The sequence below is a fragment of the Mustela nigripes genome, chromosome 15 (assembly GCF_022355385.1).
Source record: "Mustela nigripes isolate SB6536 chromosome 15, MUSNIG.SB6536, whole genome shotgun sequence".
Classification (NCBI taxonomy): Eukaryota; Metazoa; Chordata; class Mammalia; order Carnivora; family Mustelidae; genus Mustela; species Mustela nigripes.
In genome coordinates, this window is record NC_081571.1 from 2,475,974 (window position 1) to 2,490,392 (window position 14,419).

The window sequence follows — 14,419 nt, forward strand, 5'->3', positions numbered from 1 at the left end:
GTTTTCATTCTCAAGGCTCATAAGATGTCATTATATACTGTATTCTCTGAATCTTAAGCCATTTAACCAGAGAGACAGACTATCACAGATTCTGTAATTTCTGAGACCTGCATTTTGTACATTACCTCGAAAATATTGGAAGTAGCCAGTATTTCTTTTCATCACCAAAGACTTGTCTCCAATTTTTACTGCATCCAAGAGAAAAACCATTTCCATCAGGTCCATATGAAAATGTGGCGGAGCGGAATGATTCTGTTGTATGTACATATATTAAAAAAAAGAGTTAATTTACTTAAAAATTATATGAGGATGGAAAGCAGCAATTTTCTTGCTTTATATCTTTTTTTAAAAAAGACTTTTTAAATTTATTTGACAGTGAGAGAGAGATCACAAGCAAAGAGGCAGGCAGAGAGAGGGCGGGGGGAAGCAGGGTTCCTGATAAGCAGAGAATCTGATGCGGGCCTTGATCCCAGGATCCTGGGATCATGACCTGAGCTGAAGGCAGAGGCTTAACCCACTGAGCCACCCAGGTGCCCACTTTATATTTTTGATATCAAAATTATATAAATATAATTTTAAAAAGATAATTATAATAATTAAAAGATAAATTTCTGAAACTTATTTGGGGAAAAATACCACCTCTGAGTATTTCATCACCTTTATAAAATGAAAATGTGAAAACAATTATCTAATATTACTAAAAATCTACTGAAGTGTGTTCACTATATCTCATCTTTTTAAAAAGATATGCTAGCTCTTGCAACTCACTCATTTATTACTTAATGAAATTCTTACTATGTGCCTAATGGCACAGTACCAGGTGTTTGAGATCCAAAGATAAATGAGATGAAATTCTTACTAAAGAACCCACAATCTAACAAATTCTAATAAAACGACACTGTGATATACATGTGTGAGTGGGGGTGGTAGTATGTGAGCATGATCTTGAACAAAAAATAAAAGATAAAGAAGCAGATGGTGACCAAAGACCATTATTTCAAGTTTGGCTATTAAGTGATGCTGAGTGGGGGCTAGAGAAAAATACACATTTCACAAGAAACAGGCTTTTTCTTTACTTAAGAATACAATTTATTTTATCAAGTTTTATAAGCTAAGGATAAAAAGCCAGGGAGCGAGGAACTGGAAAAGGTCGATGATATAGAAAAGATAAAAATTGATGGAAGAAAATTCTAGAGGGAAGGAGACATCCTCTAGAAGAATTCTAAAGATTAACCTTAGATACCAGAAAAGACATTTGTCCTCAGAAGTTAGAGGCAGAGTGACAGTGATGGGCTTGAAAGAAGAAATGTCTGTGTAAGGTTATAAAGGGGAGAAGATAAGAAATTATTTGAGACAACTTCTTATTTTTTCAGAAACACGTGACATGACTGCCAAATAAAGGACCCAAGTAAGGTCTGACACTTTAAATGTGTAGGTGCACCAGTTGCTATGGGAGTGAGACTGCCTTCCTCAGCTTTCTATACCCCTGACCTGCTTGTGGATAGAGTAGAGAGCTGGAATAGCTCAGGTCATGGATCAGTAGCTGAATTATAGGAGAAAGCCAGGACATGTATCATGTGAGAGTGCTGTCAAGAGTTGTTAAAGTCGGGGCACCTGGGTGGCTCAGTGGGTTAAAGCCTCTGCCTTCGGCTCAGGTCATGATCTCAGGGTCCTGGGATCGAGCCCCACATCCAGCTCTCTGGTCAGCAGGGAGCCTGCTTCCCCCTCTCTCTCTGACTGCCTCTCTGCCTACTTGTGATCCCTCTCAGTCAAATAAATAAGTAAAATCTAAAAAGAGTTGTCATTTGTTACAGGATCTAGGACAGGAAAGGTGAGAAATGAGACCAGGACAATGCAGGCAGCGTAAAAGATGAAATCTTGTCGGAGTACAGAAAGAGAGGGCTGCAAGGATGACGAGTGGCCAGAGAACGGAAAGTTCAAATTGACAATTTCAGGTGCTCTTCAGTTCCAAGAGATTAAAAGATTCAGTGTTTAATTTATGGTAAAGATTGGCTATGAGCCAAAAATGAACTATCAGGATTTCATCAAGATCAAAAGCTTTTGCACAGCAAAGGAAACAGTTAACAAAATCAAAAGACAACTGACAGAATGGGAGAAGATATTTGCAAACGACATATCAGATAAAGGACTAGTGTCCAGAATCTATAAAGAACTTAGCAAACTCAACACCCAGAGAACAAATAATCCAATCAAGAAATGGGCAGAGGACATGAACAGACATTTCTGCAAAGAAGACATCCAGATGGCCAACGGACACATGAAAAAGTGCTCCATAGCACTCGGCATCAGGGAAATACAAATCAAAACCACAATGAGATATCACCTCACACCAGTCAGAATGGCTAAAATCAACAAGTCAGGAAATGACAGGTGCTGGCGAGGATGCGGAGAAAGGGGAACCCTCCTACACTGTTGGTGGGAATGCAAGCTGGTGCAGCCACTCTGGAAAACAGCATGGAGGTTCCTCAAAATGTTGAAAATAGAACTGCCCTATGACCCAGCAACTGCACTACTGGGTATTTACCCTAAAGACACAAATGTAGTGATCCAAAGGGGCACGTGCACCCGAATGTTTATAGCAGCAATGTCCACTATAGCCAAACTATGGAAAGAACCTAGATGTCCATCAACAGATGAATGGATCAAGATGTGGTATATATACACAACGGAATACTATGCAGCCATCAAAAGAAATGAAATCTTGCCATTTGCGACAACATGGAGAGAACTAGAGCGTATCATGCTTAGTGAAATAAGTCAAGCAGAGAAAGACAACTATCATATGATCTCCCTGATATGAGGAAGTGGTGATGCAACATGGGGGCTTAAGTGGGTAGAAGAAGAATCAATGAAACAAGATGGAATTGGGAGGGAGACAAACCATAAGTGACTCTTAATCTCACAAAACAAACTGAGGGTTGCTGGGGGGAGGGGGATTGGGAAAAGGGGGAGGGATTATGGACATTGGGGAGGGTATGTGCTTTGGTGAGTGCTGTGAAGTGTGTAAACCTGGGGATTCACAGACCTGTACCCCTGGGGATAAAAATATATGTTTATAAAAAATAAATAAATAAATAAAGATTGGCCATGAGCATCAAAGGGCGCAGCCTGCCTGTTTGGGATAATAGCATTTGTTTGAATACAGAAACTCTTTAACTGGGGAAATGTTCTCAAGGTAGGCAGGTGACAGTTATGGAGAAGTGTGGAGATGACAGAAAGTATTCTCCAAGGACAGAAGAACAGAACTCTGGAAGGAGCAGTAGAGAACCAGCCTAGGTAGGGCCAGGGTTGTGGAAGGTGAGCTGTAAAGGTGGTGTGCCATGGTAGTTTTTTCAAAATAAGGGTTAAAACACCTTAAAAGGTGTTTTTCACATATATTTGTGTGTGTGTGTGACCAGCATTTCCTTTTAATGAACTAAAACAGAAAATATTACAGTACATTGCATATGTAGAGATTAATGATGTTCTGAAAATACATGCCTATTTTATTTATATAATTTTATAAACATGTGTATCCCCTAGGTCACAATATAAATGATGCCTTTCTTACTGTAGTCACTGGCAAAAAAGACTGAAAAATACTGCTTAGAGAGAAGAATACTGCGCTTAAAGAGAACACTAGGTTTCCCATGAAGTACGCCTCTCTCATAACTAAGGGGTTAGGCAGGAAATAAAGCAGGCTTGGAACTATGGCAAATTAAAGTGTGCAGGCTCCCATCTAAAGCAGTCAGCTACTACTCAGTTCCAAATGAAGGATGCCAGATAGGAACATGGGCCTACAGTTGTTTTTTATTTTTTTAAAGATTTTATTTATTTATTTGACAGAGAGAGATTGCAAGTAGGCAGAGAGGCAGGCAGAGAGAGAGAGAGAGAGAGAGAGGGGGAAGCAGGCTTCCTGCGGAGCAGGGAGCCCGATGCGGGGCTCGATCCCAGGACCCTGAGATCATGACCTGAGCCGAAGGCAGCAGCCCAAACCACTGAGCCACCCAGGCGCCCCTGATTTTCTATTTCTTTATCATCTGACTATTGTCCTCATGATTTCATAATCATTTATGGTCATTTTCCTAAATAATTATGAATTCTTTTAGCCTACTTACCTATTGTTGTTCTGTTTTTTCCAACTAGCCAGCAGTGGTAGCTGAAAAGTGATAGGACGCTGATGAAGAACATTGTAGACACGAAGAAAAGGAAAAGTACGTGGAACTTTGCACGTGTATCAGAGAGTTCATTCTGAGGAAGGAAGAAAGAAGAATTAACTTTAGAACAGTCAGCCCTTAAAGCATATTGTTATTTGATTCTTACTAAAGACTGCTGAATCTACCAAAAATCTTGCCAGATATGAAGAATATAAAAAAAAAAGAAAAAGAAAAAAAGAATATAAAATAAATTTAGATAATAAATCCAAAAGCAACATCTCCCAAAGCAGAAAACGCATTATCAAAGAAGCTTGCTTGTATGAAAGGTTAAAAGGGTCATTTAAAAAAATTACTCTTAAACATTTAAAAAATTTAGTAATATATTCAATAAAAAAGATGCATTTTTAACTCATTTTTTTCCTTTGTACTTTATGCATATATTCATAACTTTCCCTGATATCCAGGATATACAAGGGGTTTTCCTTATCTATGCTAAAGTATTTGCTTATTTTAATTATAAATGCTGCTAACCAGATACTAATTGTGATAAATTTGTGTATTTCTTTAATTTCTATATTTGGAAGACCTCAGCATATATCCCCATGCCCTCAGCTGTTCAATCCCTACCTTTTTTACCCTCACTCAATTCCTACACTTTTTTTTTTTTTTTGGGTAATTAGCAGTTTTGGTAAATACATTTACCACAAGGTATTAGTGAATGAAAACAGCTTTGTTGTTACCCCTTTTCTTATGGCTACATTCATTTTAATAGAAGCAAAATCTTAGTATCTATTAATAGGAGAAAGAGGAAGCCTTTAAGTGTTAGCTCTTAAAATAAAACCACATGGGAAAATTACAGATTCTACTAGAACATGAGGAGGTCCTGGCTTGATTTAAACATAGTTTACAGGATAAAATGAAGGTTTTTAGCATTAGATTATCTGACATATATTTTTTACTCTTCTTTCCCAGAGTAACCACAGTGCCTTTGAAACATACCAAGCAATTCTTTTAACTTCCCATCTTGTGAAGTAAATGAATATTATACATATTTACTACAAATTGTCACAAGAATGGCATGGCAATAATATTATTTTACCTTTGGACAACTCTCTGTAGATTTCCTGCGGCAAAGCTTGTACAAATAGAGATAATGTATTAAGAAACCAAATTTTATACAAAATTATCCTGAACACTAGTTTTATAAATCTTTTGTTTTGAAGGAACACTGAGATGTTGTTTTCTAAAGGTCATTGACAACATTTTTTCCAAAAACACAAAAGTGAAAACAGACAAGAATATTTAGCTCCTAAAACAAACAAACAAAACAAAAAATAAAGAATATTTAGCTCCTCAAGCACATTCGAGGTACACTTTAAAATCTACTTTCCCTCTGTTTTTTAAAGAGATTTAAATCTAGGAAAGAAAATTAATTTTTTTAGCAAATAGCTTTTATTTAAAAACTTCTGATTAGCACTTTCTAAAAACTCTGAAAACTTCTTATCACCTTCACTCACTATGACTGCAAAAGCCTTCTAAGAGGTGTCACTCGACCTGCAGTCTAGTTTCAGCTCTGTAATCAGAGTGATCCATTACAATTAAGACGATGTTACTCCTCTGCTCCTGTTTCACTGAGGCACGAAAGACACAGTCCTCCAACACTCTCCAAGGCCCACTGCCTGGACTTCTCATTAATTCCATTCTTGCTCATTCTACTCCAGCCACACTAGCTAGCCACCTTGCTGTTAAACAAACATGGAGGGGACACTCCTACTTTGGGGCCTTTGCTCCAAACTCCAGATGTTTCTTCAAAAATGTTCTCTCAAATGTCCACTAATTCCCTTTAAGTCTCTGCTCAAATCTTACCTTTGGAAATCTACCCTGATCACACTCTTTTTAAAAAATTGAGATACAACTGAACATATAACATTCTATTAGTTTCAGGTGTAAAACATGACTCAATATATGTACACACTGCAAAAGTAACAATATGTACAATTGCAAAAGTCATAATAACTCTAGTTAACACCCATACCACAATTATAAAAATTTTTTTCTAGTGATGAGATCTTTTAAGATGTACTATCTTAACAACTTTCAAATATACCTAACTATAGTCACCATATTGTGCATTATACACCCCAAACTTATTCATGTTATTTTGAGCACCTTCATCCACTTTACCCATTCCCCACCCACTGCCCCCCAAATCACCAATCTGTTATCTAGGAGTCCAAAAAAATTTTTTTTTTAGATTCTACATAAGTGACAAAAACAGCTGTCTTTCTCTGACTTGTTTCACTTAGTGCAATGTCTTCCAGGCCCATCCATGTGATCACAAATGGCAGGATTTCCTAAGTATTTATGGCCAAGTAATAGTCTATTGTGTACACGTACACATACGTATGTACACACACACACACACACACTTTTCTTCACCCATTCATCCACTGATGGGACACTTAGGTTTTTTTTCATATCTTGGCTATTATAAATGAGTTGCAATGCACATGGGGCATGCACGTATCTTTTCAAGTTAGTGATTTCATTTCCTTTGGATAAATATCCAGAAGTAGAATTGCTTGGATCATATGGTAGCTCTAATTTTTGGAGGAATCTTCATACTGTTTCCATAGTGGTTAAACCAATCTACATTCCCACCAACAGTACATGGGTTCCTTTTTCTCCACATCCTCGCCAAAACTACTACTTATCTTTTGATAACAGCCATTCTAAGAGGTATGAGTTGGTATCTCATTGTGGTTTTGATCTGCATTTCCCTGATTAGACACTGAGCAGTTTTTGGTATACCTGCTGGCCATCCATGTCTTTGGAAAGCTGTCTGTTCAGAGCCTCTGCCCAATTTTTTAATTTCTTTTTTTGGGATGAGGGCTACTGAGTTGTAGGAGTTCTTTATATATTTTGTCTATTAAGCTCTTATCAGAAACATGACTTGCAAGTATCTTCTCCCATTCAGTATGCTGCCTTTTGTTTTGCTTATTGTTTCCTTTGCTGTATAGAAACTTCTTAGACTGATGTAGTCCCACTTGTTTACTTTTGCTTTTGTTATTTTGGTTTTGGTGTTAAATCTAAAAAATCATCATCAGGGGGCGCCTGGGTGGCTCAGTGGGTTAAGCCTCTGCCTTCGGCTCAGGTCATGGTCTCAGAGTCCTGGGATCAAGCCCCGCATCGGGCTCTCTGCTCGGCGGGGAGTCTGCTTCTCCCTCTCTCTCTCTCTGCGTACTTGTGATCTCTCTCCATCAAATAAATAAATAAAATCTTTAAAAAAAAAATCATTATGAGGACCAATGTGAAGGAGCTTACTGCTAATGTTTTTAAAATCTACATTTATGGTTTCAGGGCTAATGTTTAAGTGTTTAATCCATTTGTAATTGATTCTTGTTATGATGTCAGATAGAGATCCAGTTTCATTCTTTTGCACGTGGCTATCCATTTTTCCCAACATTATTTATTACAGAGACTACCCTTACCCACAGTATACTCTTGGCTCCTTTGTTGTAAATGAACTGACCAAAGATTCATCGGTTTATTTCTGGCCTCTTTTGTTCCATTGGTCTCTGTGTCTGTTTTCATGCCAATACTGATTACTACAGCTTTGTAATACGGTTTGTAATCAGGAAGTGTGATACTTCCAGCTTTGTTCTTCTTTTTCAAGACTGCCTTGGCTATTTGGGGTTTTTTGTGGTTCCACACAAATTTTAGAACTGTTTGTTCTATTTCTGTGAAAAATGTCTGTGTTGAAAAATGTCCAAGTTTTTCTGTGAAAAACTTTGTTAGGGATTACACTGATTCTGTAAATGACTTTTGGTCATAGGGACATTTTAACAATATTAATTCTTCACATTTAACAATGTTAATTCTGGGGCGCCTGGGTGGCTCAGTGGGTTAAGGCCTCTGCCTTCGGCTCAGGTCATGATCCCAGGGTCCCGGGATTGAGCCCCGCATCGGGCTCTCTGAGTCTGCTTCCTCCTCTCTCTCTGCCTGCCTCTCTGCCTACTTGTGATCTCTGTCTCTCAAATAAATAAATAAAATCTTTAAAAAAAAAAAATGTTAATTCTTCCAGTCCATGAGCACAGATTAACTTTCCATTAATTTGTGCCTTCAATTGCTTTCATTAGTCTCTCATAGTTCTCAGTGTACAGATCTCTCACCTATCTTTCTTAATTTCTTTTCTTATAGTCTGTTACTACTGTATAGAAATGCAATTGATTTTGAACTCTGCAACTACTCTTAATTGGTTTCTTGGTTCTAACAGTTTTTGATGGAGACTTCAGGGTATTCTAAATATAATATTATATATTATACAAATAGAGTCAGCTTTACTTTTTTCCTACTTGAATTTTTTCTTTTTCTGGTCTAATTGCTTTGGCTAGAACTTCCAATACATATTGTGTTGAATAAATAGCAAGAGTGGGAATCCTGGTCTTTTTCTTAACCTTAGGAGGAAAGCCTTAAGCCTTTCATCACTGAATATGATGTTAGCTGTGGGATTGTCATATAAGGTCTTTACTGTGTTGAGATATATTTCCTCCATACCTACTTTGTTAAGAATTTTTACCAAAAATAGATGTTGAATTTTATCTAATGCTTTTCTGTATCTATTGAGATGATCATATTTCTTCCTTCATTTTGTTAACGTGGTATGTCATGCTGATTGATTTAAAGATGAAGAACCATATCTGCATCCCTGGAATAAATCCCACATGATCACAGTGTATGATTCTTTCAATGAATTGCTGAATTCAGCTTGCTAATATTGTTTTAAATATTTTTACATCTTTGGCCAACAAGTATATAAAGCCTATAATTTTATTTTCTTATAGTGCCCTGTCCATTTTTAGTATCAGGGTAATACTGGCCTCATAAAATGAATTTGGAAGTATTCCCTCTTCTATTTTCTTGGAAGATTTTGAGGACTAGCATTAGTTCTTTAAATGTTTGGTAGAGGGGCACCTGGCTCAGTCATTAAGCATCTGCTTTCAGTTCAGGTCATGACCCCAGGGTCCTGGGATGGAGCCCTGAATTGGGCTCCCTGCTCTGTGGGAAGCTTGCTTCTCCCTCTCCCACTCCCCCTGCTTGTGTTCCCTCTCTTGCTGTGTCTCTCTCTGTCAAATAAACAATTAAAAATCTTTATTTATAAATAAATAAATGTATGTATGTATGCTTGGTAGAATTCACTACCAAACCATCTGGTCCTGGACTTTTGTTTATTGGGAAGCTACTGATTACTGATTTAATCTCCTTACTAGCAATTAATCTCTTCAGATTTTCTACTTCATCATGATTCAGTCTTGGTTGTATTTTCTAGGAAAGTATCCATTTCTGCTAAGTTGTCCATTTTGCTGGTGTATCATTGTTCATAGTAGTCTCTTATGATCCTTTGTATTTCTGTGACATTAGATATGTTTTCTCTTCCATTTCTGATTTTGAGTCCTCTTTCTTGTGAGTCTAGGTAAAGGTTTGACTGTTTTGTTTATCTTTTTAAGAAAACCAGCTCTTTCACTGATCTTTTCTATTGTCTCTTTAGTGTCTACCTATTTCCATTCTGATTTTTCTTTTTAAAAGATTTTATTTATTTATTTGAGAGAGAGAGAACAAGAGAGAAAGCATGAGGAGGAGGAGGGTCAAAGGAAGAAGCAGTCTTCCCTGCTGAGAAAGAGCCCAGGGCTTGATCCTGGGACTCCAGCATCATGACCTGAGCCAAAGACTCAACCAGCTGAGCCCCCGAGGCACCCACCATTCTGGTATGTTATTTCCCTCCTTGTACTAACTTTGGCTTGTATGTTCTTCTTCTAGTTCCTTGAGGTGTGAAGTTAGGTTGCTTTAGATCATTCATTATTTGTGAGTTTTCTAGTTTTCTTTTTTTGTAACTGATTTCTAGTTTTATATGTGTTTTCTGTTTCTTTGGATAGAGTATTCTATATGTTTAGTAAGACCACTTGGCCTAATGTGTCATTTTAATACCAACTACCTTATTGATTTTCTGTCTGGATGATTTATCCATTGATGAAAGTGGGGTATTAAAGTCCCTACTATTATTGTATTGCTCTCAATTTCTCCCTTTAGGTCTGTTAATATTTGCTTTATTTATCTAGGTGCTCCCATGTGTCCATTAACTTCCTTCATGCCTATGCTCAAATCTGATCGTCTTACTGAGGCAGGTCTATTCTTATCACTCTCTTTAGCACTTCTATCTGCCCCTGTCATACTCACCCCTACACACTTGCCACATCCCTTACCCCGCTCTACTTTTACTATTTTTCAGTGTTTACTTCCTAATACACAATAGGATTTACTTATTTATTATGCGTATATTCCATCCTCTTCTCAAAAGTAAGTTCTATAAAAACAGGACTCTGTTTTGTTCACTGATATATCCAAAGTGCCTTGAACACTGCCTGGCACACAGTAGGTACTAAATACATATTTGTTAACTAAAGAAAAAGATTTAAGTTTATTAGTCTTTCCTTATTATGATAAATCTGAAAAAAGTTTTAAAAATATTTATTCTCTTTTTAGAGACAGAAAGAGCATGCACATGAGTGGGGGAAGGGCAGAAAGAATGGGGGAGAGAATCCCAGGAAGGTTCTGGAAATTCTCAGTGTGGAACCCAAATCAGGGCTCAATGTGATGACCCTGAGGATCACGACCTGAGTCGAAATCAACAGTTAGATGCTTAATCAACTGAGCTACGCAGCCACCCCCAAAATATTTATTCTTTAATTAATAAATCATTATATGCAAACACTGCTGAAGTTTCTGGTAAAGAAATGTGAAATTCTATAGTTTAGACTTTATTCATCTGGCACTGAATCCTCTTCATTTAAATAGGGTCACTGAGTAGGATAAGTAGGTTGTAAACTGAACAAAGATACTTAGAATTAGGGGAAGAGCAGAACCCAAAATTCACTGGGCTAAGACCACATAGAACTGGGTACTCTCTTCTAATATACACAAAGGCACTGTAAGTACTAGCATACCCTGGGTTTTAAATACCCAAAGTTTAAAAACTCAACAATGTGTTAGTGAAAGTCCTTAAAAAGTATTAAATATTTCTCAGAAAAATAATTGTGCTTGATGACTTAAGGCTTTAATTATGTAATTCCCAAGTATGACTATGAATAGCAACTTACAGTGAAAAGTAGTTGGATGTTGAAATAGAGATATTTATGTTCAAATTCTGGCTAGTTTCCTAACTTCTCTAACCTCAGTTTTCAACTTTGGAAATTGGGGTAGTAACAGCTCTTTCTGCATTAACTATATTTTCTTATTTTTTGTATTCTTTTTTTATTTTTATTTTTGACAGAGTGAGTGAGTTAGTGAGTGGGGGTAGGCAGAAGAGGCACAGGGAAAGGGAAAGAGAGAATCGTAAGGAGACTCCATGCCCAGTGCAGAGTCCAACATCTCACAACGCTGAGATCATGACCTGAGCCAAAATCAAAACTTGGATGCTTAACTGAGCCACCCAGGTCCCCCTTATCTTCTGTGTTCTTGATGCTCTGGCATCTGAGGCCGTGCTGACTGGAGAGAGACCAACTTTTCCACAGCTATCCAGTCCTTAAGTGATAGCAAGGAATAAACCTCTCATACAAAAACTAACCAATCCAGAGTTCATATTCCATATCACCTCCTCTATCTGACTATTATACTCCAGGAGGCAAAATTTCCTTGCCCTAACCACTCCAACGATACATACAGAAAACAGGGACAACCATTATGCCCAGGGACCACAGATACTATGCAAACTGGCTAACCTAAATCTGGTTACCCTGTCTGGTGCTTCCCTGTGTGGTCCTTCATAGCGTGGTATGACCCTTCCCTCAGAAACTGTGAGCAACAAACTATCTTTTCAATAGTAATCACTTCACGATCTGCAGGCTTCACCACACCTGAACAGCTCAATTATAAAACCTACATTTTAAAACTTCTTAACAGGATTGTTAGGAAGAGTAAATACAAAGTACTTTCTGACCACAGTAATGCCTTCTTCAAAATCAAAGATTTAAATGTGAAAACAAAAACAACTAAAATGCCCAAGGAAAACTTGGGTGAATATTGTGTAAATATACAGTGAATAGACTTAAACCAGAAATCATAAATGAAAAGTACTGCTTTTATATTTTTCATTTTTAAAAGATTTTATTTATTAATTTGAGGGAGTGCAGAGCGAGAGAGAGCACACAGGGGGAGGAGCATAGGAAGGGGGAGAGGAAGGCTCCCCACTGAGGTGGGAGCCAGATATAGGGCATGATCCCAGGACCTTGGGATCATGACCTGAGCCAAAGGCAGACACTTAACCAACTGAGCCACCCAGGTGCCCCTTTGATTTCTGATTTTCTGATTATTTATTTAAAAGCAGTACTTTAGGGGTGCCTGGGTGGCTCAGTTGGTTGAGCATCTTCCTCTTGAATTTGGCTGGGGTCAGACCTTAGGGTCCCAGGGTCATGAGGTTGAGCCTTCTGTAGGGCTGGTGCTCAGCACAGAGTCTGCTTCTCCCTTTCCTCCCCCTCCAACCCCTACCCTGTTCAAGTGCATGCAATGCACACACTCTCTCTACAATGAATAAATAAATAACATCTTTAAAAAAAAGAAACTGTAAAAACACTGCTTTAAAAATATAAAACTTTGATTTGATAAAAATCAAAGAAAACAGGGTTATAAGATATAAATTAAAAATGTGGAAAAAAACACAACTTATGACAGAAAAAGGATTACCATCTATAGAGGCAGGAACCGGATTAGTGGTTATTTGAGCTATTTGCAATTTCACTGTTACTACTGTAAAACTGCAGTAAGTCTCTTCAACTCAAGTAAAAGCAATTACTTCCTTAAAATTGATAGGTCTATTGTTAGAATATTGCTGAAAATAGTTTGACTCACTAAAAGAAGTTTACTATATCCTATTTAATATCCATTTATTTACAAATAAACATATGAAGGTAAATTGTAATCCCATTTGCTTTCTGATTCATCATAAATTCTACCTGAAATAAAGTACATCTACTTATAATAAAGAATGAATGACTTCTTTATGAATATATCATCTTAAAAAGTTTTACATATATGTTTTAAGACAGAAAAAAGACTTACCGTCCAAAATTTTATAAAGTACTGTAAAACTGTTGTAGCCACAAAAAGGCAATATAACAAGGAATACAATAAAAACAGCAGGAAGAATTTGTAATTAGAAAATCCCACACAGTTATTCACCCTAGAAGAAAAAGAAAATTACACTGTAAAAATAAGATAAATCACAAACTATCAGAAACAGAAAACAAAATGATGTTTGCCACGGGCTGGGGAGGCTGTGATGGGTATAGAAATTTATTCTGCAAGATGAAAAATTTCTGAAGATTGTTACACAATATGAACATATTTAATACTACTGAACTGTCCACTTAGAAATGGTTAAGACAGTAAGTTTTAATGTTATTTTTAAACTATAATAAATAAAAACAATAATACATATGGCAGATAAAAAATATTATTACTTAGAAATGGGTCATATGGGAAGTAGGGAGCAGTATCTTAATTGTGGATGTGTGTTTTTAATAAATTCATGAGGGAATTTGGAATTTTAATGTTAATTCTTAATATACACTTACTTGGATTAATAACATCAGAGTATATATTTAAAGGAATACATTTAATATAAACATGTACATACATAAATATACATATAAATAGTACCAGATCAATCTTGAGTAATCGAGTGATTAAACTGGCCCTCAAAATTTGGGAATGCTGAGATAAATTACTCTCGATTCTCCCCTTCCCACCTCTCCACCCCCAATGTAATTTCCTCTTTTTTTATACATACCAAGGACAGTGATGATCCATCTTAAGAACACATCTAAAAAACAAATAAACATAAGAAAATCCTTGTACAAAAATTCCCCTAATTCTAGTTTCTGATAATTTTATCTTTCTTTGGCTTACACTTTTACCTTTACAAATAATATCTTAGAAAAACCAACCCAGAGGTGCCTTGGTGGCTCAGTGGGTTAAGCATCTGACTCTTGATTTCAGTTCAGGTGACGATTTCAGGGTTATAAGACTGAGCTGCGCTTTGGGCTCCATCCTGGGTGTGGAGCCTGCTTAAGATGGTCTCTCTCCCTTCCCTTCTGCCTCTCTCTGCCTCCTTCTCTAAAAAAAGTAAAGAAAAGCTAACCCAGTACATTAGAGAAAAGTTCTGGTATTTCCAGAAGGCCTTTTATAGTTAGATGATTTTTAATACTGGC

General features: G+C 37.0%; 1 protein-coding gene across 4 annotated transcripts in view; it reads right to left on the reverse strand.

The window, feature by feature from the left end:
- ZDHHC20 (zinc finger DHHC-type palmitoyltransferase 20) overlaps positions 1-14,419 on the reverse strand; it is a 70,860-nt gene that overhangs the window by 12,530 nt on the left and 43,911 nt on the right. For all 4 annotated transcript variants that reach the window (XM_059378267.1, XM_059378266.1, XM_059378269.1 and 1 more), the window contains exons 6-9: positions 13,999-14,031; positions 13,269-13,389; positions 4,119-4,251; positions 126-252 (exon numbers count right to left, since the gene is read on the reverse strand). In XM_059378267.1, the coding sequence (XP_059234250.1) occupies positions 126-252; positions 4,119-4,251; positions 13,269-13,389; positions 13,999-14,031 (414 nt within the window). The remainder of the gene's footprint in view (positions 1-125; positions 253-4,118; positions 4,252-13,268; positions 13,390-13,998; positions 14,032-14,419) is intronic.